Consider the following 27,051-nt stretch of genomic DNA (forward strand, 5'->3'; position numbering starts at 1 on the left):
TTTTTTTTACAATGACAAAGAAGCATGAGGTAGAACAACATTTCGCCGCGCTAACCCCCCCCCCCCCCCTCCTCCAAAAAGAAAATGCAATACAACGGTAGAATTTTCTTTCAATTGGTACATTTAGGAGAACTTTCTTCAGTACATCATTTTTTTTTTTGCTTTTCAACGTTAACGGTGATTCGTGCGGGAGATCTTCATCGCCCTTTTCAGATATGCAGCTGCTTTGTATGAAGCGGTATTAATGAACGTGAACTTTGAATGTTGCGAACAGTTAGTCAAAAAATAATTCTGCTGGTATTGAAGTGAATCCATATTTCACGAACAGCGTGCTTCGAGCAAATATACGGTGGCTACGGTGGTCTTGTGTACAGTATATTGTTCTCATTACGTACAGTCGCACTCGAGGTATGAGTTGCAACACGCTGCCTGTACTTGTCTCCACAACGCTGTCTCCAACAGCGCGGTACATTGAAAAAAATTATTGCGAATGAAATTACCCTAATTAGCGGTATTTTTTGAACCAACCTAGCCGTATTCAGTGTTATTTTGAAGGCTTGACGTCACTTTAATCATAGCCACTGTGCTGCAATTCATATTGACCATAAATCTACACCGCGAGCGATTTTTTTATCAACCTACCATTTCGTTGCTGCAACATCTGGCGTAATGTCCTTATTTCTGTGAATAACGATTAGAAAGTCATAAAGTTTGAACGAAAGCAGTTTGCCTTCAGCTATTTTATTTACATTCCTGCTGGCCGCTTCTGTATCTTGCTCTATCCTCTTCTTTTTCGCCTTCAACCAATTCTCTTGGATCACTGTATCTTCCCGGACTCCACTTTTCATATCTCCAGAGACAGTACGGAAGTAAATTTAAGAGAGACGCCTCTTCGATCTTGCCGGAAGGTCCCTGGTAATATACCGTCTTCAGTATGCCTTGCTGTCTTGCAATCTTTGTGACGAAGTAGTGACCAATGCACGGAAACGACCTCTGCGCACAAGAACCATGCTTCCAGGCTGCACATCGGGGATCTCTGATCAATTACGCTTGTGGAAGTTTCTTTTCATTGTTTGGCGATATCGTTGTTTCTGTTTTTCCGCCATAGTTATTTCCTTAAGAGCAATCTTGTAAACAAACCCAAGCTGTTGATAAGCAGACAACCAGCTTGATTTTCCGAAAGCGGCAAAGTTGGGGCTGCATCCAAGTCCTGCAGTACAGGAGCAATTGTGAAGTGCTACAGCAGCCTCCAGCGTGCATTTACACCCACTTTTAGAGTCCGGGGATGAAGACAAAATCATCTTCAAGTCTCTAATCACTCTGTTTGCAAGGGAATCAGCTTAAGGGTGGTATGGTGCTGCGAAACGTAATTTATTGCCTCGTTCTTGTGCCCATCGTCAAAGTGTAAGACTTCGTAAAGCTGGTCCATTGTCAGCCGCCATAACTTTGGCATCCTTGAACAGATTCCACTCGAGTAGTAATATAACTGAATTACGTCTTCACAGACGGTGTTAGCAGCAACATAGTGGGTGCATTCATCCACGGCAACCAAAAATACTTGTGTTTTTCTCACGCCTTCACCTTTTTGCTTGACTTTCGCAAAGTCGAGATACAGTACTTCAAAGGGTACCTCACAGTATACTGGCATTTTTATTTTATTTCCACGTGGTCTGAACTTTGTTTGGAAGACCTGAAATTTGTGGCAAGTTTTTATATAGTTAGCGACATCCGCTTTCATGTTCGCCAAAGTGAATCTTGCAGAAAGCTTTCTGTACGTCCCCCGAAATTCATCATGTCCTTTATTTTCTGGACCATTATTGTAGTCTCAGGATAGCTTGCACCTCTGTCGCAGGCATGTGTACCTTTCCGTTATTAAATGTCAGTTTTGCTGTTCCTTCCAACAGCCTTATGAAATTCATGTGTTAAGTTTCAGTTTCTAGAGGTATATGCAATCTGGACAAGGCAACAGCATCCGGATGATTTTGTTCAGGCCATGAGCTACCTAGAATGTGTACTGTTGGATCTCGCTTGTCCATCGTGAGATTCTCCTCCTTGGCTATGCAAGATGAAGCAGCACCAATCTAGAAAGGTCAAAGCCTGCTTATCGGTAAACAGCTTAAAGCATCTGCCTTCTAAGTATGTCCTGAAATATCTCAAAGCCATGGCAACTGCTATAGTGCTTCATTTTCTGGGGTGCAGTAATTCACTTGGGTCTAGTAAGCATGTACTAGAAATAGCCGATAACTGGAAGTTGTCGAGATGCAGGCTTCTTGACAAATCTTTGGTACAGAACAGCTCCAGTTCTGTAGTGTGAATCGTCTGTATAGATCTCGAATGGCAACGTGAAATCTGGAAGCGTTCGCACACGGTCAGACGAAATTGTACTAGCCAGTTCCAAATACGCCCGTTCGCATTCTTCAGACCACATGAACGGAACGCTTTTCTAGGTTGAGTTTGTGAGACACTTTGTCTTCTTAGCGTAGTCTTTTATAAATGCCCTGAAGTGTCCTGAAATGCCTAAAAACTCACGAAGGGAATGAACGTCACATGGCTTTGCAAGAGACCTAATTCGCTGCACGCATTCTTCCTTGGTACATTTTGTCTTTCCTTCAAAGGGCCTTCCGAGAAGTACTACAGTCCGGCAAAAGAACTTAATCTTCTTTGCATTTATTTTTAATAGTGCACCACTGAGTGCTTGCAGAACAGCTGAAAGGTGAATTGCGTGGTCTTCCCTGGTTCTCTAATAAACTAAGACGTCGTCAACGTACACATTACAGAACTTCCCAATAAAATCTTCCAGTACATAGTTTATCATTTTCTGAAAAAATGCTCCGGAATTCTTCCACCCGAACAGGAGTCGATTATATTTGTACATATCGAATGGTGTAACGAATGCCGTACACTTCTTTGTGTTTTATCTCAGTGGCACCTTCCAATATCTTTTGCACAAGTCTATTCTGCAGAACCATTCACACCCACCTGTGTCGTCAATTATGTCACAGATTCTTTGCATTGCGAAAGGAAATAAGTCTATTTGCCGGTTGATGAGTCTGTAGTCTGTGCATAGCCGGAATGATCCATCTTCTTTAGGTACAACCGTAATCGTTGACGCAAATGAAGTTGTGGATGGTCTAATGATTCCCGCGTCTAGCAAGCTTTGAAACTCTCAATTATCCGAGCCTTTTTATCGTGGCTCAAGTCCTATAGCTTTTTTCTTACGACATTCTCGCCGTGTAGTTCGCAGGGAACTTCGATTGCTCACGTAGCTGTGGGATACGTTCCCACAGAAATGAGTTCCGCATACTTCGACTAGATTTCATCGGCACACTGTACTATTTTGAGCTGTGGTTTTCCAATATGGGAGCAACATTTAGCATTTTCAGTTGTTAGGATGTCATTCAACAGAATGTTGATCTTCAGAAGTTTCATGGCGGGTCTGGACAGCAGAAAATCAAAATTGACACCTGACATTACAAGGCTTTTCATACTTACTACCCATCCTCGGAAGCGGACTTCCGCCTCGGTTTATCTCCTGAGCTCTCTGCAAGTTCCGTGGTAGCTACACGCCCTGATTGGTTTTTCTGAACAGATGTCATCTTTGTGTACCATATTCTCGTCAATACGACTTACTGATGCACCTGTGTCGAGCAGCGCTGATACGTGGACTCCATTATTAACCATCGCTGTGAAGAGCACGTTTGGACCTAAAATGAATACGGTCTCTCAATCCAGTGCATGCACCGGCAAGCAATTATGTGACGATTTTTGAAGTGATTCTTCTATCATACAATTATGTCGTATCACATGTCGCGCAGTTATTCGCGTAAGGCGAGACACCCTTTATTGAGGACCAGGCTTTCTTTGGCTAAGGTGGTGCATTTTTTAACTCTAATGTATTTATGAAGTCGCACATTGTGTACTTCAAACGGTGAAGCAGCTTCTCAGATGTTAGATGTACCTCGAATTCAATTTGCATCTTTCTTGATCTCTTTCTTTCTTCATCCTTTTTATTATAAGTGGCACGATGCATGATTCTGGAAGCTTTTAAACAGCATCATACAGCAATTGTTGTTTTACGAAGAAATAGTCGACTAGGTTATCACTGTTTTGCTCATACGTGATGGCTCTGTCCTCCACGCCTACAGCGTTCTTTCTGAAAAAACCGATAAAGCTGTCCTTCCATGACTCCCATGAATTACCTTTATGTCGGGCAAAACGCAAATTGAATTATTGTTTGGCACTTCCAGAAAGACATGCTCGCATATTTCGCATTTTGTCACAGTCTGTTTGTCAATAATTCTTTTCATATGCTCACGCGAACGTGTTTGACCAATATTATACACTCGAATCGACGTCAAAGATGTCTCGGATTACTGTGATGAGGTGAATTCTGTCTGATGCCAGAACTGTCAAGAGTGCTTGTTGCTGCTGAAATTGCTGCTTTAGTAACCAAAGCAACTGAGAGAGCACGTGCGACCACCTTGACGCATCTGTCATTGCTTCAGAATGGCTCGACGATTGCTTCTTAATAGAGGCTTGCTTTTCCCACGCTTCAAACCTAAAAAAATGATATGTTAACCTTCACAGTACCTCTGGCGATGATGTCACTGATTAGCCCTATGGCAATGGTAGCAAGGGGTTCAATGCGACCAGTTGTAGTCATTTCTTCGAGCACCAAGCTGCGCCAAATAAAAAGTTCCAATGACAGCAGTTTGCCTTCAGCCATTTTATTTACATTCCTGCAGGCAACTTTTACCTCTTCCTTTATCCTGTTCTTTCTCGCCTTCTCCAATTAATTTTCTTGGATCACTGACATCGCTGCACGTTAAAGAACCCTAGGTGGTCGACATTTCAGGAGCCCTCCACTACGGCGCCTCTCATAATCGCACAACATATGAAGTATGAATTTGTGGTGTTTTTTTTCTCTTTTGTCTGGTACATGCGTTATTATGAAATAATTTGCTATGTCGCTCCTTGTGTTCACTATGAGTGTATAAAACAGTCTCCCCAAAAAATCTTTATGCCACTTATTGTTTCGACTACATCCCCTTGTAACTGCCCACTTGCTTGGACCTAAGGGTCTGCAGTATGTAATAAATTAAAATGAAATAAAATAATCATATGGGGGTTCTGGGATGTTAAACCTCACATATCAATCAATCAATCAATCTCTTGGATCACTATAAAAATGTTTGTTGTCAATTTCATAATGTTCAGAATGTAGACTTTGCAATAACTTTACCATATCTAAAAAAAGAAACATTGCCTTCTTTTTTACAAAAACTGCAGGTTTTGTTGAAAGCTCGCGGCATGCGTCCATGTTTCTGTGGCCATTGCACATACAAAAAAACGTCAACAGGCCTCCTTTTTAGATTAGAGGGCAGTACGAGGTCCCGCTTCATTTGTTTTTTATCCTGTTATTAGCCGGAATCGCACTGTAATCGTGAACATGGAATAATATTTTGTATAATTATCTGAAAACCCTAAACGCTGGTTTGCACTGAGCTTTCTTAGTGCTGTAACTGACGCGCCTCGATTTCTTCTTCAGAAAAAATGCCTCTAATTTGATTTGTCACCTGATGCTGAAGGAGCTACACCAGCAGCAATATAAGATAAATTTCTGTGAAACTGGGCGCGTAGATTTTGACTATTGAAAAGGTAATCTCGCGCACACAATGCAGTGCAGTACCTCTGAATTATCAATTTTTGCCACTGTATTTTTTTTCATACTAGAGAATTACATGTGAAAACCATCGCCGATGCAGTGTTGCTACGTGAACGATGACAATCAAAGGTGCAACCTTGTAAGTGGGGACGTGGTTTTCGTTACCATGAAACGTTACGAAATGCTTAACGAGGTTATCACCTAAGTTGCTTTGCCGAAAAAAAAATAGAGAGGATGCATTCCTAAGAATGACGGAATATTTCCGAGCCAAACGCCTTCATCTCCCAGACGAGAAAAGATGGACGATTGTGGCGTGGAGGTGCGTGTCGGTTCTCTCCTCACGTTTCTTTTCTTTTTTTTCTCCCAGAATGATGATGACGATGACGATTCAGTGAGTATAAATTCAATGCGCTTTTATGCTTTGTTATTCGAAAAGACACTGGTTTTTCCCTTTGTAACCACGATTTCTGGTCGAATACGATGCTTTATTCTTACCAATGGGTTTATTCATTTGTAATACAGCAGCATAATTTCAACACCAACTGGGAAAATCACATTCTGATCACTGCATCAGTGGTAGACGTTCCCGGCTATTTCTAACGGTTTTAAGAAGTCCGTTTTATGTGTCACATCGTAGGTTGCAAAACGTATACTGAGATTTCTTCAGCGCTAAACCTAAACGCTCGAGTAACAAGGAGACTGAACACGCTTCTCGATACATGAAGCTAGGAGACATAAATATCATTGAGCTGTTCTGATAACAGGCTTCATTTTCAAGAAAGCTGGTGACTATGCCGCTTACTTAAACTATATTGCACATAATTTTCACAACCTTGTCAAACTGTGTTCATTGGCCTCACGAACAGCCCTGACATGTGCGGGATTGGTGTTAGTAAAAAATTAATAAAGAAGTCTTCATCAAGCTTCTATGCACAGCGCGTTGTGCTATAGACAACACTGCTGATTATAGATTTATCATATTTCACGCAATGATGTAACGTTAGTTTAATATACCGAATTCCTAAAAATGAATGAGAAATATGAAATAATACTTCAAGCTATGAGTAGATATGAGGTGTAGGCTCGACACGCACTTAAGAACGCGACTCTACAACTATGTATTAAGATAAATAGGAATATTCTTAATTTTAAGCTACATGTTAGGTGGCAGTCAAGTTTTTCTTCATGCCCACGTTTACAATTCGAAGGTATTCTTGAATATGGTTCGACCTTTCTTTTAACGATTTCATAAACAAAAAAAATAGCGATCTAATCTAGATGAAAAAAACTTCGGATACTGTGCTTCGAGATAACTCTTCCCGAGATGTCATATTTGTCTAATGCGACTTAGAAAGACGACACGATAAAACCAGAACTAAAATGTTCTTGCTCTCTTTCCTTGTAATTGTTTTGTTCCTATGCTGGGTGTGCTCTTGTATGAATATCTACACGCCCGCCATAGGAGCCTTTTTATTAGGCGCAGTCTGCTCCTCTTTGCGCTGCCCAGCTGTGTGACGTCACTGTAAACGTATAGGCACGTTATAAGTTATGTGTGTATTAGGGCGAATGTTGAGACAAACCTTACTGTTAAGCTTAAATTAGTCCTGAAGGTGTTTTGTCATTCTGGCGTTGACAATTGCTGGATGAGAGAAATAACTTGTCTAATTGAGGTTATGTTATAAGAAAGAAACGGCGTACGTTTTACCTTGAGGTTGAGCTGCTGTTAGTATTATAATTATTGTAAATGACTTGAAATATACCTTATCGGTTGTTAGTCGAGCTAGTATATTCCGCAGTGCTTAAAAGGAACTAAAAAGAGGCCTCTTTAAAAACGCCGTTGATATGAGCAGCAGATTATCGCATGATCAGTACGCCAGCAAATTTAGAGCAAAGCGAGGAACAGATCTGGAAAAGAGACGTAGGTTTTAGTTGTGCGCAGATTGAGCAGAGAAAGATAAAGTAATAGTATACAAAGAACTCTGATTGTAAATACGTACATGAGTATGTTTTCATATTGGTTTCCAGCTTCACGAACTGCTAGTCTTGTAACAGTGTTGTTCGGTATCTCTTCATTATTCCTTTTATATGAATTTCGACATATTGTGAAACTAACGCTTTGTTATTTCTTCGCTCCTTTTCAAAACCTCCTTCCATTTTCCAGGAAGAAGACGAACCTTTTGTAAGCACTTTCTTGGTAACTCTTGCTCACAAAAAATGGTTGCCACTTATATCTGCGCTTTTCAACTCTTCCATATGCTGTTCCGTCTCTCAACTAACACCGTGGGCTCGCTGCGTACTCTTTCCTGTGTCTCTAGACATACTTATTTAAAAAGTTAGAGTCTCTCAAGCATAAAAAAGACAGCGTTATTGCTGCTATCGAGTTGATATGCAGCCATCGTTAAGTCATTGTTTGCATGGATCCTTTATATATAATTTATTTTGCAGCCTATAACGCCTTCATAAACTTTATTAAGGTTACACGCCTAGGGCTTTTTTTCTTGAAACAACAGTCGCAACGCTTTTACGAATGATATGAAAACACAAATACATCATTTTGTTACTGGCCCGGCAAATCAGTTCAGCAATAGAAGCTTTTCGAAGTTCACGCGTGGCGCCATTTGCACAGACGAGAAAAAGACAGACACTTTTGCTTGCTTTATTGTACACTTTTTTTCAACTAGACAAAACATTTGGGGAAGCTCTCGCTCTATTTACATGGCAGCGAATATAGAAACACCCTATGTAGCAACTGGTGATAAGCGTTCTTTCTACGAGTCCGAATTACGTCTTATGAGAATTTTTATTTATGCCTTCCAAGCACCAACTTTTTATTTCCTAAAAATTAAATGAATTGCAGTTTTGTTAATTTGTTGCGACGCCTGCTTCTTTGCAAGGTAATCCCACCAGCGCATGATGTGCACGTATGCACTACGTTGACGTCGCTCATGCATTCGTGCCTATATGTTGTGATGTCACAGGAGGCTAGCTGCTCCAAATTGACGGAGGGTAGTTGAAAAAACGCCTTACGGACTTAGTGTGTAGCATACATTTTTCTTTATTTAAATTATTTATACATACTGCAGCCCTTCATTGACTACGGCAGAAGTGATGATAACATGACATGTCACGTGCAAACAAAAAAAATTGATTATGAGTAAAGCAAGAAAAAATCCTGCCAAAGCTTTCCAAATATCTATTGTTGCAGGAAAGTAGCTATATTTGTACAAAAGATTATGAGAGTTACGAGTGCAGGAAGGGTGAGAATCTGAAATTACTGGTTTAGTGGGCACACTGTGGGCACTCAATTAAAACATGCGCGAACTTTCGGCTTTCGTTGTGGCGACGTGTTGCCACAGGGGTCAGACTTAGATTAGAAAGTTCCGAAGAAGGTCAAAAAAGGCTATCGTAGCATAGGTAGACCAAACAAAACGCTTTTTTTAACGAACTCAGTCCTGTTATTGTCGTTTTTATGACATGGATTCCAAACAATAGATGCATGTCACGCACATCAAAAATTGACCCATAAGCTGGCTAGTCACATACTTAGGTCTTTGAGCCTAAAGTTTGATAGCGAATAGTCGCCTTTCTGTAAACTGAGAAGTTGCTTGCGACAGGCTTAGAGAAAAAGAGGGCGGAAAGTTAGAATGTCTGCCCGCCCAACTCCCCTGAACAGAACTTCTAACCATTCTGGAGGAGGTTGGAAGGTCACCCCGCCAGCCCTAAACATTATTTTTTTACGCTTTCTATGTACGCGAAATGCGCGCAGATACAGATGCGCGAACGTATCTAGACTGCCGCGTACAATTTGTGCGCAGAATAAACATTTTCATGCTAATGTAATTGAAAAGCAGCTGCGGGCGGCCACCAGCGTACATATACGTCTGAAAAGTCATTTCTGGACGTCTCTGACGTCCCTGGCGTACTGTAATTACGAAACTAATATTCTATTTCAAGCACAAATAAGAACCACCGGCGATGTCAGAATCAAACAAGAATTTATTCGTTCAAGAATGTTTTCTCGAGCACACCACAACCTGCATATGATGACTGGTAAAAAATAAATTGAATCTAAAGCAACAGCTTGTTCATTGGTCACATTCTTTGCATAACGTGAGCCAGTTTGTATGATATAAGGGACGTGAGGGTGATAATACAATGCCAACTGAAATAATATCCTGTACGACGCACATGAGTACATGACGCTTGAAACGCCGCTTTTGGATTAGGAATAAAGTACGCGACAACAGGCGCGTGCCTCGGTCGTAGAAGAACTTGAAATACTCGAAATTATATGGACGCTATTCTAATCAAAATCAAATGGGCACTTGCTATTTTCTCGCACAAATTACCTGCACCGTAATTGTGGCTCTTACCTTTGTATATATTCTCTCATTTTACAGAAAAAGATGATGGCCGTAAGCATGCTTTGAATATTTTGGTTGTTCTTTGTATGTTTTTCGTGAGGAATCAACCACGCGTGCACGTTTTGCTGAGAGCGACATGAATCCGATACGGCATCATATCAGCTGCATAATAAACACAGTCACACGCATTCACGCAAATATGGGTTTTTAAAACACCAACTGCATCAATCGTGCCGCTTGGTTAATGTACATTTCTCGCCAAAAATCTGCGAAATTACAAGGATGCATATTTCCACGACCGTTTCTGCTTTTTTATTTCATTCGAATTTCGCCCACAAAGCCTGTGAGGGATGCTCAGCGCAGACTGTGCCTCATTGTTCGAGAAGGCTCGAGGTTATTGCAGAACGTTTTATTAGGATTTGGCGGCAAGACACGAACACTCGAGATTTTTCCAGAGCTTGAGTTATGAGCAGCGATAAGGCTGAAATAGTCAACCGCACATGTATATATGTCGACGCACTTCACCTCTTGTTAGTTAATTCATGACTAACGCTGTCTTTGCCGCTATCCGTCACAGTGTGAATTACAGTAACCGGACTTTTGGTTTACCAGCCACAAGTTCGGCTGAATAAACAGTTTCGTCTCAGACATACCGGTTGCTGTCTTCGTTTACGTCACGAACCACGTGACAATATTAACAATTATTGCCAGGTATGTTCACCGAGTATCTTGAGTGGTGAAAATCTTTGGCCACATGAGAGCCCTTTCAATTTGACAAAATGTCGAAAAATCAAGTGCAAGAAAAGTTTACTAAAAGCCAACCACTTTGCACAATTTCTTTAGATTTTCGTTCTTGCGTTGTCTGATCATGCGCTTTCGATATAAGACAGTTTCTAACATGAGCTTTATATCTTGAATCTTAAACAGCGAGATGAATTTTACCATATCATGGCGTTTAGAAAACACTTTATTTAAAACAAAAACAAATGTAGTTCTTAAAGCAAACTCGTACATTACGGGTAATTTTGATATCTACAAATGTTTTGTTTCGCATACGTCAGGCTAAAGTTTCTAAAATGAATTATTCATCTTGTTAAAAACCTACTTAGGCCTATGTTGGAACATCTGCAACACACTAATGTGTTCAGAAGAAAGAAGTGTGAAAGCACATAGGATTTCGAAGCATAAGAACTTTGGCCACGACAACTTCAATAGATATATTTTCGTAAGTTTCGAAAAGAACCTCTTTATGAGTCTTCACCTTACCTGAAAGAAACTGCAGGAGTAACATTTATTCAATGATACTCATTGATTATTTATTTCATTGATTGATTGAAGTCACCTCGCTCCAGTGCATTATTTTGGTAGCCACTGCGACCTCACCTGGAAGTTTGGTGGCGTCGAAATTTCAAGCCATATAAATATTCACCATATAAATGTTCTATTTTTGCTGGGTTCACTGTGACTGAACACGCCTGAAGTAATTCTGGTATAAAAGCTATATATATATATATATATATATATATATATATATATATATATATATATATATATATATATATATATATATATATATATATATATATATTGTAACGACGAGAAATAAGAGACAACGCCTTTGCTGCAGGCCGGCTGTTCTTATTCTGACTTCGTCTTCCTCGGCTTCCGTAACCTAGCCTGCGCCCTTGCCTGAGCCCCACTATTTATTATCATTACACTCGGCCCCGACTGCGAGCCTCGTGGGCTACCGACAATGTCTCCGGTGGGCGGCATTGACTATTCCGGGGTGGCCGGGCTCGGCCAAGCTGATATTTCACATGGAAGTTTGTTGAAGGAGATTCCGGAGGACGACACTGGCTGTGACGTGATGGTCGGTGCAGGCGTCGTCCACGATGGGGCCAACGCGGTTGACTTGGACAAGATGCCGCTAGCAGGAGATACAGACTCCTGCAAAGTGGCCGCGTTGGTTTAATCTCGTCGGTTTGAGCATCCTGTCGCAGTCGTGTTACAAATGCTGGAAATAGTCCACGCTGCACCGTCACCTGCTGCACTGAGCGTCGACGCCTGCGTTGCTTGCGGTGTGGCAAGGGGCGTCGGGGTGTCTTTGTAGTCATCTGAGAGCCGAGTTCAGGTTGCAGCTTGAGAGGCAACGCGTGCTCTTGCAGCACTGCCTTTGTCGGACTCATGCTCAAGCTGTTTATTCCTATAGTTTCACGTGCAGTAGAGCCTTCATTGTCAGATGACCTGTCACTAACCGGAAGTATTACCTTCTCTGGTAGGTCTTTGTTGACAGTGACTTTGAAGGAGGCGGCGCTTAGCGTGTGGCAGACGTCCGCACACTCGGCCACAGACTGACGTGATATCAGGAGATGTCGCTTCGAAGTGAGGGTCAACACTGTAGGGTTGTTCGTCCCAGGGTAGGTGGTTAAATTGGCTGTCGGGAAGCTGCAAAATACAGCTGAAGCCGCGAGGTTGGTCCCCTTCTGGGATCTATTCTCGGTAGCGGTCGCGTAAGACTGGGTGGTCGTGGAGAGGTGATGGTGACTCCGTCCAAAAGCAGCTATGAGCTTGTCACTCCAGTCCACCCAGGACGTCTGCCGCACGCCTTCGTATCGATGCCAAGCCGCGGCAGCATTCCGAAGGCGGTCTATGGCCATGCCCCACTTCTTTTGGTCCGTCCACGCTGCGTGATCTCCGACAGCGTTGACGGTTGCCACCCATTCCTTGGCATCGTCCTGGAAGCCGCGAAACTCCGGTAGCTCGAAGGAAATCGGCGATGGCGGGACTGCGGGCAAAACTCCGAGATGTGCCCACGCCAAGCAGTTCACTTGCTCTGATACCTCCGTGAGAGAACGCCCGAGATTGCGACGGTTCTCGGGCGAGCTTACCTCGAAGTTTTGTGAGGCGGCCGCAGCCAACATGGCATTGAGTGCGCACAATGTTGGCAAGATGGCAGGACATAGCTGGGAGCTCGACGCTATGAGGGCGTTGGTCGTGACGCGGAGTTGCGCGATGGTATGCTGCAGCTCCGCTGCGCTGTCGTGTGATCCGCACGAAGAGCCAAGGCCCGCCTCTGCGGAGGATACAGTGACTGCGGTACTCGAGGTGGTACAATTGCTGACCAAGGACGCGTGGACGGCGTCCCTTGGAAATCCAGCTGTGGTAGGAATCGTGGACATGGGTTCCAGGGCGCTGCAAGCGTCAACGACGTTCCCAGGCAAGCGGAACCCGTGTGATGAGTTGTGACCTGGTACTGTGGCGTAGATGAAGCGGTCTTGCGCCGCCGGGTAGGCCTCGACGCCGTACACGGTGGGTGCTTGAAGCGCCGACAGGTTGCCAGGTATGGAGGAGGCATGTACGCCATCCCTAGGTGAGAGAGGCCCGTGCGCATGGTTGCCGCGACGTGTCGCGTCCCAGGACAAGTTTCCCGGAACCACAACGGAGGCCTGGACGCCATCCGTCGGTGCTGGGATCGATGCTGGCCGCGACGGACGCCTTGCGGGTTCCATCAGCGAAGAAGCGTGACGGCGTTCCTTATCGTGAACTGGTACCGGTAACGGGTGCTGGAGCCGCCGAGGAGGCCTTGACGCCGTCCCCGAACGGTGGTGTCAGTAAACAGCTGCCGAGGAGGGCTTGACGCCGTCCTCAAGCGACGCTTACTGCGGCTGCACGTCGGCGGGCGTTCTGGATGACGAAACCGAGACGTAAGCCGTTTTCTTCGTCGACTGCGCCATTGTAACGACGAGAAATAAGAGACAACGCCTTTGCTGCAGGCCGGCTGTTCTTATTCTGACTTCGTCTTCCTCGGCTTCCGTAACCTAGCCTGCGCCCTTGCCTGAGCCCCACTATTTATTATCATTACAATATATATATATATATATATATATATATATTTATATATATATGTATGTATATATATATATATATATATATATATATATATATATATATATATATATATATATATATATATATATATATACATAAGGAAAGAAGTGTATACCTAAGGGCTCGTTTTTCCGTGTTTTTATACAATATTAATGAGATGTAACAGAGAATAATGCCAAGGAAAGTATAGGGGAAGATATTACACCAAATTGTAATGTAAATATGAAAAAAAAAGTGGGTGAAAAGATAACTTGCCGTGGGCAGCATCCTGCCCACGGCAATTATCTTTTCATCCAGTTTTCTTCATATATACATTACAACTTGGTGCAATAACTTCCCCTATACTTTCCTTGGCATTATTGTCTGCTAGATCTCATTTTATAAATAAATAAATATATATATATATATATATATATATATATATATATATATATATATATATATATATATATATATATATATGCAGGCATGGTGGTTGAGTGGCCGTAGCAGCGTTGCATATAGTCCATTAGATCGATTCCCGGCTGCGGCGGCTGCATTTCCGATGGAGGCGGAAATGTTGTAGGCCCGTGTACTCAGATTTGGGTGCACGTTAAAGAACCCCAGGTGGTCAAAATTTCCGGAGCCCTCCACTACGGCGTCTCTCATAATCAAATGGTGGTTTTGGGACGTTAAACCCCACAAATCAATCAAATCATAGTCCAGTAGATCCTCCGTGAGCGGTCACAACGTGGTTTATTTCGACGTTTTGGCCTAGAGTCTGGCCTTCATCAGGATTAAAGATACAGTTTGTTGGTGCTTTATACAATCTCAAATCAGAGGGCAAGGAAAGAGGAAAAAAGAAAAAAGAAAAAAGGAAAAAAAGAAAAAGAAAAGAAAAAGGAAAAAAAGAGAAGAAGAAGAGAAAAATGATATACGGTGAACTCCCCTCGGGCGCCCCCCTTCCACTCTTCCTTCCCCTTCCCCCCTCCACTCTTCTCTCCACTTCCCCATTCATCTCTCTCCCCCTTCTCCCCTTCACCTTTCTGATGTCAGCGGTCTGTGTATGTTTTCACTAACGCATTCCTCCCGATCAGACGGCGCCTCCTGGCACTGGCGGTTCGGTGTGGGGCAAAAAAGAGCTTTTTTAGGAAGTCCTAAGCCTTTAACTACTCTTTTTTAGGAAGTCCTAAGCCTTTAACTGCTCGGAGTCCCGTAAACAATTCGTAGTAGAAGGAGGGGTGCCGCGTATTGTGGCAGAGGCTGGTAAGCGGGCATTTTAGGAAGTTCTAAGCCTTTAACTACTCGGCGCCCTGTCAACATTTCGTCGTAAAATAGGGGTGCCCCGTATTGCGGTAGAGGCTGGCAAGCGGGCGCAATGCGAATTCTTTGCCCGCTTCTGGATTACGCGTGTAGTGGGGGCCTCCCGGCTGTGCACAGGATTGCTTATGGGCATGTCATGCATGGTACAATTGATTGGGTAGTAAAATAAAACAGAAAACAGACGACAGCTGCACTTAGGAAGAATAGTTACACTCGGAATTGTCTTGGGTAGTGCCCTTCGCAGCTGCAGTGCCGTGGACTCAGTTACTATTTTCATTGTTGCCGTTATTGTTTTCTAATGCTTTAATTGCTGCAAGTGTACCAGGATTCTCATTTATTCCTCTATCGAGGGTGTTAAATCGGTGGATAAGGTATGACTCTCGTTGTTCACGTTCTCTATTTCATTCAAATCCCGTCTCTAAGAGCGTTACTGATAGTTTGTCGAATGCATGGTCGGGAAGATTTAGATGTTTTGATAGAGGAAGACTTGGGGCTGATTTTGCATGGGCTCTGTGATTATTGAAGCGAAACCTAAATGGTGTTTCTGTTTGTCCGATGTACTGCATACCACACACGTTGCATTCGAGTAGGTATACCACATTAGAGGAATCGCATGTTAGGTTTCCTCGTATGTTAATCGAAAACTTGGATTGCGTGCTGGTTGCTTTGTCCGTTTCTCGCATCACCTTACATACAAACATCGTGGCTTTAAACAAGGGCGGCATGAATTATTGGGGGGTGATGTGTTAATTTGGGAGTGGAGAAGGGTGTCTTCGAGGTTACGTGGTCGTCGGTAAACGACGTCTGGAGTGGATGGGAATGCGCGTTTCAGACATTCACTTTGTTCCAGAATGTTGTAGTGTCGTTTAAGGATTTTGTTTACATTGGGGAAGTTTGTGCTGTAAGTCAAGCAGAGGTTTGTTCGTTTTTGGTCTTCTCGTCGTGGTCGCTTCATAAGTAAGTCTTCACGCTTTAGATTTCTCGCTTTTTGAACAGCGTCATTAATTACATGTGGGGGGTATTTTTGTTTCTCGAGCATAAGTTTTAGCCTCTGTGAGCTGGTGTCAAAGCCAGCGTCTCTAGAGCAGATTCGCTAAACCGGTGAGCCTGGCTGTATGGAATACTGTTTTTACAGTGGCGTGGGTGATCGCTTTGGTAATGGAGGTATTGTTGTCGATCCGTTGGTTTGCGATATAGGGTTGTAGAAAGCTTCTCTTCTTCTATTGTTATGGTAACATCAAAAAAATTTACAGTAACTTGCGAGTATGTGTGTTGGAAGTGTATGTTCGAATGTACAGCATTGTAACTGTCGATAAAGCTGAGAAGTTCGTCCTCGCTGTGGGTCCAAATAAGAAAGATGTCGTCTATGTATCTTCTGTATAACATTGGTTTCAAGGAACTTTGTGCAAGAAATTCAGATTCTAGCTTTCCCATAAATATGTTGGCATAATTAGGTGCCATTTTGGTGCCCATAGCGGTCCCGCTGATTTGTCGAAAATACTCTTGGTTAAACTCGAATGAATTTAATTCGAGGACCATCCTCGTCAAAGTTGCAATGGCAGAGAAATCTGGGGTGTTAGATTGTCTATGGTTTGTGTACATGTTTTGTAATGCAGCTATGCCGTCATCGTGAGGAATATTTGTATATAATGAAGAGACATCAAGAGTAACCAAGTACGAGTTTTTCGGCACACAGAGACCTGCAATGTCTCGAAGAAAATGTGTGGTGTCTTTTATGTACGACGCGAGGGTGCATGGAATGTGGCTTATTAGTTTGTCCACGTACCCTGATATGGGTTCAGTTATTGTACCGATGCCTGATATGATTGGTCGACCTGGGTTACCGGGTTTATGAATTTTTGGGAGGATGTAGAAGCGACCTGGACGAGAGTATGCTGCTCGCATCAGTTTGTGGTCAGTGTTGGTTATCTTTTCTGCATCCAACAGTTTCTTTAGTTCTGTTGATACGATACGTTTGTATTCGTCTGTCGGATCACCTGGGAGGCGTTCGTAAAATCTTGAGTCGTCAAGTTGGCAGTATGCTTCTTGTAAGTAGTTGGTTGTATTAAGGACTACAATTGCTCCTCCTTTGTCAGCGGGTTTTATTGTTATGTCTGTCCTAGATGCCAAATTTTTCATACCTATTTTTTCAGATTTTGTCAAGTTTTCTCGGTTTCCTTTCTGTCTGTGGTATTCGTGTACTATATCTTTCTGTACTGCGGTGATATAAAGGTCCAAGCACTTGTCTCCATTACTGTTCGGTGTCACATCATTTGATTTACGACGGTGAATTGTTTCGTAGTTAGAAGGCCTGTCCAAGAAATATTCGCGCAACCTTAAGCTTCGAGCGAAGTTGTCGATGTCTCGGAGCAAGTGGAAGTCATCGAAAAGTTTTGTGGTCGAGCAGAAGCTTAGTCCCTTAGATAGCAGATTTTCTTCGTCAAGTGACAAGCTCGTGTCCGATAAGTTTACAACCACAGTGTCACAGGGTGTGTTCCTAGATGGGTGCTCGTTTGTACCATTAGTGATTTCCTTGGTGGTGGTGTAGTAGTGACAGGGAACTATATCAGGGAACGTGGGTTTGGGCACATGGTCTCTTTTGAGTTTATGGATTTTCGTGGTCATGATGGCTTGGTATTTATTCTGTTCAAATTCTGTTAATCGCGTGGTTTCTTCGTTTGATAAAGTGTTGTGGCGGAGAATGGTGTTGGTCATAGCGACCAGTTTCTTTACCTGCTTATCACTGTGATTAAGAGCGATTTCTGTTAATTAGGAGATGCCTCAAGGAGGATATTTTTCCATGTTCTTTGGTCGTGTTCATCTAGATTTGTAGCGGCTGGTGTGAGGGAGAGTGTCATACCCTTGGGGGCTATTCTAGCACGAAGCTACACTTGTAATGTTGATTTATGATTTCATGTCTGATGCGTTTGTCAGCAAGTTTTCGTACTTTAAGGAAAGTGGCACTGCATCTGGGAAGCGATGAGCTGGACTTACATTTCAGAAGTCAGTCTTCTTTTGGGTGCGGGGATGGCACTGATGAGGTGCGCAGTGATGAGGTGGCACTGATGAAGTCCGGCAGGCCTTCGTCGTTGTAGGGAGGATTTCGGCGTTGGGCTCCCGGCGAAGGTGTTCGTAGGAAGTTCCGGGGTCCGCAATAGGGGGACGCGGTTTCGTAGTTCGGCAGGCTTCCCTTTGAGGCGTGGTGTAGTGGTGCTGTCGTGTAGTGATTTCGGTCTCGACATCCGATATGGAGGGACGCGTGTTGGCTGTTCAGCAGACTTCCCCCCTAGTAGTGGTGCGCTGTTGATGATGGTGAGGGGGTGCTTGTGGCTCGCGGGAGTCACAGTTTCGCTGATCGTCGGGAACTCATCTCGGTGAGTTTGGGTGGGTGTATATATATATATATATATATATATATATATATATATATATATATATATATATATATATATATATATATATATATATATATATATATATATATATATATATATATATATATATATATATATATATGCTTTTGCAGCCATTATAACAATAGTAGCTTTATTTTTAGCAGAAAGCTTCAGCTTCAATGACAGGTCCTCACAATTGTAGCCTGTATTGCCTTTCATTAAAATTGAACAGTTTGAGGATTAGAATCGTCACCAGCACAAAACTGTGCTAAAGAAACCAAAGGAAGCCAAAAAGTAAAACATGCGCTAAAATGACGTTGGAACTGCGGAGTAGTAGAGCAAGCCCAGTCGAGCACCTGGCAAGGAAACGTCTGATCGATTATAATTTCTGCACATCTTGCACAACTTCCCATTAACGATTTTCCTTTCCGCAACTCTGCATGCACGGGTGATCGTTAGCCGAGGCCGCTCCAGCTCTTCTCAGTCAGTCATTCCTCCCGAGCACGCGATTGTGCTCTCTCGCTCGGAAATCTGTCGTCGCACGCTTTTCGGGCTCAGGCCTATAGCTTCCTGCTGCTTTTCCACTAGGCTGAGTATAAAGTGGGGAAACGTGAAAACACCGTGGAACTCGTTGCTGTACCCCGCCTTTCCTTGCAATACCGCCGTCATTTTCTTTCGGTATGGAGGGTGGGAATGTGCGGGCAGTGTATACTGTCCCATCTGCATGCTGCCAACTTCTTCGTTCATTCCTCAACGCTTCTGCTTCCGCTCCGCGTCCTTTTATTAATTTTTGCTGCTCAATCCCCTGCTGCGTAAGCAAAGTTGCCGACGTGCCGCACCCGAAATCCCCTTTCACCCGTCGAAATTCTCATCAGAGGACGTCACTTCAATGTCGAGAAGGCGGTTACGGAGCGCAACGCAGCCTTACTTGTTCTGGCATCGATTGTCGCTTATTTGCAAGGATTGCAAAATTTCGTGCTATTGCGCTTGGGTCGCCACTTGCAGGAATGTTTTGAATGTGTATCGGAGCAATTTTTTTCGTCACTCTAGACGGGAGGAGCAGCACAGAATGTGTGCGTTCCACATTCGACCACGACGCGCATTGAACTCCTATATCAGTAAGGACACACGGTGTACTTGACCGAAAACAAAGTGCTTGAATTGAGAAAACAAAGTGTTTGAGTGTTGTGCGAGGGCATTAACTGTACTACCGAAGGATTGTATACTGATAGGCGCTGCAGCTGTTAAGGAGTTAAAGAATTGAAGACCCCAATTGTCTTGGCTGCCCAATAAAAAGCTCATTGAAGTTGGCTTCGGGATCTTGCCTTTACATTGACGTAAAGCCGAACTCGCAACCAGCGTAGTACTCCTAGCCTTAATACGACAGGGATGAAAATCAGTGCCTACAGACGTGTTGTACTCGCAGCAATGAAAGTTAACTTACGGCCCTGATGAGACTGACATTAGACGCTAGCTGGCTCAGCCCCTAAGTGGAGTGTTTTTCGTGCACAGTGATGATTGAGACAGTTACATAGAATATGGAAAGACACTCATTGAAGTAGATCTTCGTTTTGGCGGTGAATCAGTAGTTTTATTACGGGATTGATTGGCACAGACCAAATGCATTAAGCGCAAAGCTGTGGGCCGTTTCTCATCCCTAGACTCCCGACACCAGTTAAGGTATTGCACAACTTGGCTCGAAAGCTTTTATTTTTGCATTTTTAAAGATACAGAAATTGGTCGTGCTATAGACGCTACGATTACGCTAAGCCCGATTTAGTACTTGTCATTCTGTATAAAAAGCGCATTCTGTGCTTCTAATACAAAATCTTCACTTGTAAGCAGCCTTTGGTTTTTTTCCGCTGTGGCTTCGAGAGCGCTCTATCTAGCGGTGTTTCGACCGATCCAAGTTTAGGGTCAGATTCTCCTCATCATTCAATAGTTGCCAAGCAAAGCCGGCAGCACTTTGTGCATGCTTATTTTTAAGAATACGCGCATTGTTAAGTGTGCATCAGTGCAGCCAGAAAGAGTGTGCTACTTTCAGTGGCATAGTAGTCTACTTAAGACGGCTGCATCGTAACGTCGATCAACCAAGTACAAAAAAAGCTTCAACCTATCATTTTATAACACCATGCGTTAGCCAAACAGGAAATCTTGTTACAATTTTTTAAATATTCATAATGGCACAAATATTCATAATGGTTCTTTCGGCATATACTGCAGGAAAAGCTGTTATGAGATAACAACTCGGGTCACGCACCGTCGTATAGTTGTCAGCCGCCACCCCTGCTGCAGGTTTCCGTAACCACAGCGCACGAAATCAGAAAAAAAAACTAGTACCATTGACACAGTGTGTCTCGAGCCTGGGTCCGCGGGGTGCCAGCCCAGTATTCTACCACTGAGTCACGCCAGCGCTTGGCAAGCTTGCCTTAGGCAGGCTTGACGTCGGGAAAGCATACGTGCTACTACACTTAAAAAGCGTTTTAAAACTGTGAAAAAACAACCAGTCGTAGCACAATGCGAATAGCGTAACCAGTGGGCCGTCCAACGCTCCAACCCATCACAAAAACTTGTTTTTGTTCTACTATTAAGTGTAGTGGATGCTCGCTTCAGGCGTAATTCCTCATCGTTGTCAGCCACTGCATGAACAATGGGAACAAAATGCCTTGCAAGTGCTTAGCGCATACCATGCGTCTAAATAAAATGGAGAAAAATAGCATAGCGAATGCCGCCGTACTACCCAAAAATTTTTACTATCGATTCCGTAGTGCGCATCATGCAAGTGTGCTTGCAGCAGTTACCGAATGCGTGCTTAAAAAAGGCTCTGAAAGGCCGCTCTTCTAGCTTTCGCTGTCACAGTGCTGCGCCTTCCGCGCAGGCCTAGTGTTTTCTGCATCGCAGGCCGGGCGTTTTTTTTTTTTTTTGCATTCGAGTTCAGATATACGCCGCAATGCGACGCCACACACTGAGTCAGCGTGTATAATTTTAATTGGTGAATAGCGTTTACGATGACGTCGACGCCTTCCTGATTAGTCCCTGTCCTATGATTTAACGTATAAATAACGAGGCATAGCATACCCCCACATATTTAACGGCAGGCTTTGAGGAAAGTTAATGAACAGACTAACAAGTTCTTGCAAGTTGCTGTACTCGTATCTTCTTAAATGACACTACCATGCACTGGTAACTTATTTCTCACTTTCACACGCTGCACCTGGAAGACGGCACGCCACGCAACTTGATGTGTTATGGATGCGGAAATGTTGTAGGCCCATGTGCTCATATTTGGGTGCACGCTAGAGAACCTCAGGTGGTCGAAATTTCCGGAGCCCTCTTCTACGGCGTTTTCCGTTACCATGTGGTGGTTTGGGGACGTTGAACCCGCATATGAATTAATGAACTTCATATGTCGAAAATTATTGAGCGTTTCTCCATACTTTTAACAAAAGAAATTCTCGAGATGAATAGTGGAGAGAATAATAAATGTATGGAAGTACAGTAAAATTTTCGCGTGCAAGAATAGCTGCCGTTTTTTACCAAGGCGTAGATTTCGCCGACAGGCCGCTCAGTTCGCACCTGTTGCCATGGCTGGAATTTCCTTTCTGGTTTTTCTGCTTGAATTCGCCTAATCAAGAGCTTCACTGTTCGCTCGTGACTCTGCTTACCTCACTCATTGCTCTTAAGAGCACGTGACGCTCTCTCAATTTGTTTATTTTTTTTTGCAATATGAGAAAGCGAATGCGAGGTAAGATTTGATTCTATGTTAGAAGTGATGCCGATTGTTGCACAAAGTTTGATTTTGATATTTCTCTCTTGCTCTCTTACAGGACAAAAATTTTAACGTAAGCAATGCCTGTTTGCCTTCATTTCTGCAGTTTTGTCATGCTTTCTCGCTACATTGTGTGCTTTCTGCTTGTTCATATTTCAAATTTGTGCAGTATAGTATACGTATATGCAAGACTAATTATTGTTCGGCTAAAATATACCTAAATAGGCCCCTGAGGCGGAAGGCGTGGTATGCTCTAGGTATTGCAGATAGGAGAACTGACAGCCACGTCAGGTAGCGTCGATGGAACCTGAATTGACTCTTCCCGCTCGGAATACAACAGACACAACGGAAAAGCACTCTCCGCGCGAGCTTGCTTGGCATCCGAGCGTGTTATACTTGGTGTCGTGCGAACTCAGATAATGAAAGCGCTTATTATCCATATGCGAACGAAACGGGGAGGGTCTTTATCCCAGGACACCTAAGGCAACCTCTGCGACTGACCGGGCTCACAGAAGGAGCGCCCGACAGACCTCGGAGGTGTCATTGCGAAAGGTGTCTTTCTTCCCCCTGCTCTCCATAGTGTGCGGACACACCAAATGATTGACGGCAGGGGAGTGAAGTATGCAGTGGTGTACTAAACGGTGATGTGAAAGGTTGAGGGGATAGCGCCACATCTTGAACAGGCAGGTATTATGACTCGAGTATATTTTATCCATAAGAGTAGGGTGTCGTGAGATTGCAGGTGACACACAAGCAAAACGTGTTGGGTGGTCTCTACGGCAGTGTGCGGAGCTCCCTTGGAGAATCTGATAACAAAAAATTTTCTCGGGACTGCTCGGTAAAGTAGAAATAGCATAGCTGAGGAAGCGGACATCCTTTCGTCGGAGGTTTTTTTCTTGATGCAAGGTATTTTGGCTGACATTTCGGTTGTGCTTGTAGCTTCAGCGCTTACATATTTTAAAAAAGAAAAGCCGCTTGGAGACCCCTTCGGGGCACCTCATACGGACGGGCCTGCAGTCCTTCGCACAGCATGTTCCGTTACAAGAGTATTCACTTCCCATCAGCGGATTCTTTCTGAAGCACTGGCAAGTGACTAAAGCTAAGTTCCTTTCTGACCACGCCTGAGTTATTATACTCCTAGCGAAAAAAGAGGAGTTTACCTTAGCTAGCACTTTATAATGCGTTATTTATCCTTGTGGTATTAGAGAGATGTAGCGGTCCCTACAAACTACCAGTTTCCGTGTGTCGAACAGTGTAAGTTACTAGTGAGTTATTTTGAGCTGTTTGAGACAGGTAGTCGAGCAGAAGAGTGTGTCTCTGTGCTGAAGCACCGCAATAATTAAAGTAATGAAGCACCACCTGTGCGAACAATCTTCATCAAGTGTTCGCATTTCCATATACAGTTTGATATGTGCCAGCATTACCATTCCAAAATGATATATTTGTAAAAGCATTTAATTAAAAAACTAGCCAATCGATATGCCTGCACTTGTAAATGATTATTTATTGATTTATTACCTCATTTATGCTGGTAGTTATTTCATAAGCGTAAGCTTCAGATGTGTTTATAAAACACCTGCGAATTGTTTATTCCTTGTTTTAACAATTCTCTCGTGTATTATCTTTCCATTTTTTATCCTCGGTACCCTCTTAGATATCCTCATACGAGGTAAGCTGAATAACACTTTCTCTCCGTTCGCGTTCACTATTCTCAAGTGATCGTAAATGAATGTACTGCACCTTGGTTCTTTCGTGGGTTTGCCTTGGAAGCTATGACACTGAGAAAGGGCATGATGCGTTCATGTTTTTTTTTTTTGACACAACGTGTAATTCTTCGTGTTGTGGCACACCCGCACTATCGCTTACAGCGCCACGGATCCCGAGTGATGTGCTCAGTGCACTCCTACTCACAGCACCCGGACCACGCGTAGATCCACGCACGGTAGACATACACTCCGCTGCTCTCCTACCCACGTCTGTCTATAGGCGACGTACAGCCGCGGACGCGTCTGTGTGGAGCACGCGAGCAGCCGGTTTTCGCCCGCCGGCGAGAAAGCATGAGGCACTTTTGGGTTCTGAAGGAGCATGGGTGGTCAGGCTGACTGCGTCGGAGCCCGATACTCTCTCAAGGTTTCGTGCCGCAGAGCAAAAACCGACGGCTCACGTCGGTTTTTCAATTCAGACGTGGCCGCGGCTGTACGTCGCGTTCCTATACTACAGAATATACGTCCCTTGCTTTCCGTTTGTTGCACTATCCCCCGTTTCTAATACCCTCTCTTAGTCTACAGCATGAAAACACAGAAACAAAGCAATCCATCTTGTTCTCCTCGTTTCAGCGTCACGGACACGGTTTGATAACACCACTGTTTGTTATGAGATCAATATTGATCATGCCTATAAAACACACGATCTTCTATCGAATTCTCTGGCTTAGCTTCTTCTGCTGGCAAGAATAATTTGAAAGATTTGAGGCAGTATTGTAGCATTTGCGTTGCCAAACAAGAGAGAGAGGTAAAAATGAAAAGGCCGGGATCTTAACCAAGCTTTATCTCGGTTCACTACCGGACACTAGGGGTGGGGGAAAGAGGGAATAATACATAAACGTCAGAGAGGACACAGATGTAAGTAAGAGGTAGATAAACCACCGGTTGTATCTGTGACCCGGTTGATGTCATCGCTTCATCTTTTGAACAAGACAATTTGTTATACACGTGAGCTACCACGTAGTTAAAAACACGCGCACTTAATTTGATGCAGCTACCACCAGCACGAACATGAAGTCATGTTCGTGTCCACTGCAGTACATATTTGCCGTGGACGAAGCAACCTGTCCGTAGCTATGTTTTACAGCAAATCTCTGCACGACTAGCCTGTCTGTGTAGGAGAGTCGATATCTGGACCAGCTGGTTCGTATTACTTGAAAAAAACGAGGAGAAGCCTATCACACTAGGAAAAAGCTGACGCACACACCGCTGCGACTAAAAATTGTGTCGGTGTGTGTACAAAGACTGCTATAGCACAAGTACGTTCCGTGGAAACTGGGCAACGCCCACCACTTACCTACTGGTCCACTAAATATTTAAGGTAGTAACGGGCGGCAGGCGCCTATCGGAATCGGGCCCGAACGCAACACGCATGCTGCAAGGCAGACACGACGATTGCATATCGTGGCCAAAACAACATAAAATAATAAATAAATAGAAATATGTATAAATAAATAATTTCTCGTGCTTCTGAAATGGGAAACCTTGTAGAAGCAGACACTTAACTTGAAAGGAAGTTTCCACACAGGCATTTTGTATTCAGGTGCAGGATGTCCTAAGAGCGTGTTTCCGAATTCTGTGCCAACTACACCTATGTGTCTTAAGCTAAAGAACTTCGCCAGTCATTCTTAATTGCAGAGCGAAACGACTGTTCTGCACTTTTAAACCTTCGCACTACAATGCAACGCATATGATGCGTAAGTTATTTAAGAGTACAACACATAAAGAAACATTTGAGCTTCAAGTAGCTGTTAGACTGAACGAAGCGCCCACTGATCTCTGACATTGAGTTCTTTCGCTCGAAAGGTATAGGTCACTCAGACCCAGTCACAACTTTAAAATGGAGCACAGGCTGTTGAGAAAACGATCAAATTGATTAATGAAGCTGCAGCGACCAAACCTCGAAGCGAAACGTGAGAGCAGGAGGACATAATACTAGATATATATTTCAAAGGCTAATAAATAATGGGCCTACCGTAGAAGGCTATGACACGCACAAACAATGCAAAAGTTGGGAACAAAAGCAATAACAATAGAGTAACAATAAAGACAAGAGGCGTTTCTCGTTTACGTCCGCGAAACAATTTGTAAAGAGGCATCACAAAAGGCGGCATACTTATCATATCTTGATAAAGAAACGTTGCTTTCGAATAAGAAATATCGTGATTATGTGGGCTATTGTGATGCGTATACAGTAACTTACAAAATTACGCAGCGGCCATTTAAAAACAAATTATTGCGAAAAATCTATTCAAAGCTTTGAAAAATCATTTAGCCCGCATTTTTCTTCGTTTTCGTTGTGTAGTGGTTTCAAAATACAGTGTTACGTTGCACGCCTTACTTCTACATTCTACCTAATGTCTCAAGAAAGCGACTGTCATTCTAAGTGTGGATGTTTTTTTCTGTTTTAATAATATATTTTTTTGAAGTAAACAACCACAAGGTCGCAGGAAGCTTTTCCTTTTTCTTTTTTTTTTGCCTTCACTGCACAACACATTGGCGCGAAATTGCGGCGGCCTTTCTTTCGCAATCGCCGAAGAAAGCACAACCTGCGAATTATGTAAGTCATGCAATTCTTGCGTTTAATGCTAGTCATCTCACAGATTATACAAGAATTCATAAAGAACATATTAAAACGAAAAGGATGCCAGAAAACGCCATGTACAATGCCGTTTTACGAAAAGAAAACCATCGTGGTCGTCTGAGGAAGCATATACATTGTTACAGGTACATATTTTGCAGTGTTTACGTTCCTTTACTCACATTTATGAATGATTGAGCTATATTAAGTTTGATTGCTCTAAATAATAGTGCAAGAGTATTCCGACGTTAGTTCAACAAGGATAACATGTTTCCGTGTACATCAATATCGTTTCAGCCAACACACTTGCAGCTACAACGATAT

General features: G+C 43.3%; 1 protein-coding gene across 4 annotated transcripts in view; it reads left to right on the top strand.

Annotated features, from left to right (window-relative positions):
* The window catches only part of LOC142804140 (uncharacterized), a 184,208-nt gene that overhangs the window by 127,606 nt on the left and 29,551 nt on the right, over positions 1-27,051 (top strand). For 2 of the 4 annotated variants that reach the window (XM_075890737.1, XM_075890736.1), the window contains one exon: positions 6,033-6,056. The exons of the other annotated variants lie outside the window; for them this stretch is intronic. In XM_075890737.1, the coding sequence (XP_075746852.1) occupies positions 6,033-6,056 (24 nt within the window). The remainder of the gene's footprint in view (positions 1-6,032; positions 6,057-27,051) is intronic. 4 annotated transcript variants of the gene reach the window in all.

Source organism: Rhipicephalus microplus, chromosome 3 (assembly GCF_043290135.1).
Source record: "Rhipicephalus microplus isolate Deutch F79 chromosome 3, USDA_Rmic, whole genome shotgun sequence".
NCBI classification, from domain to species: Eukaryota; Metazoa; Arthropoda; class Arachnida; order Ixodida; family Ixodidae; genus Rhipicephalus; species Rhipicephalus microplus.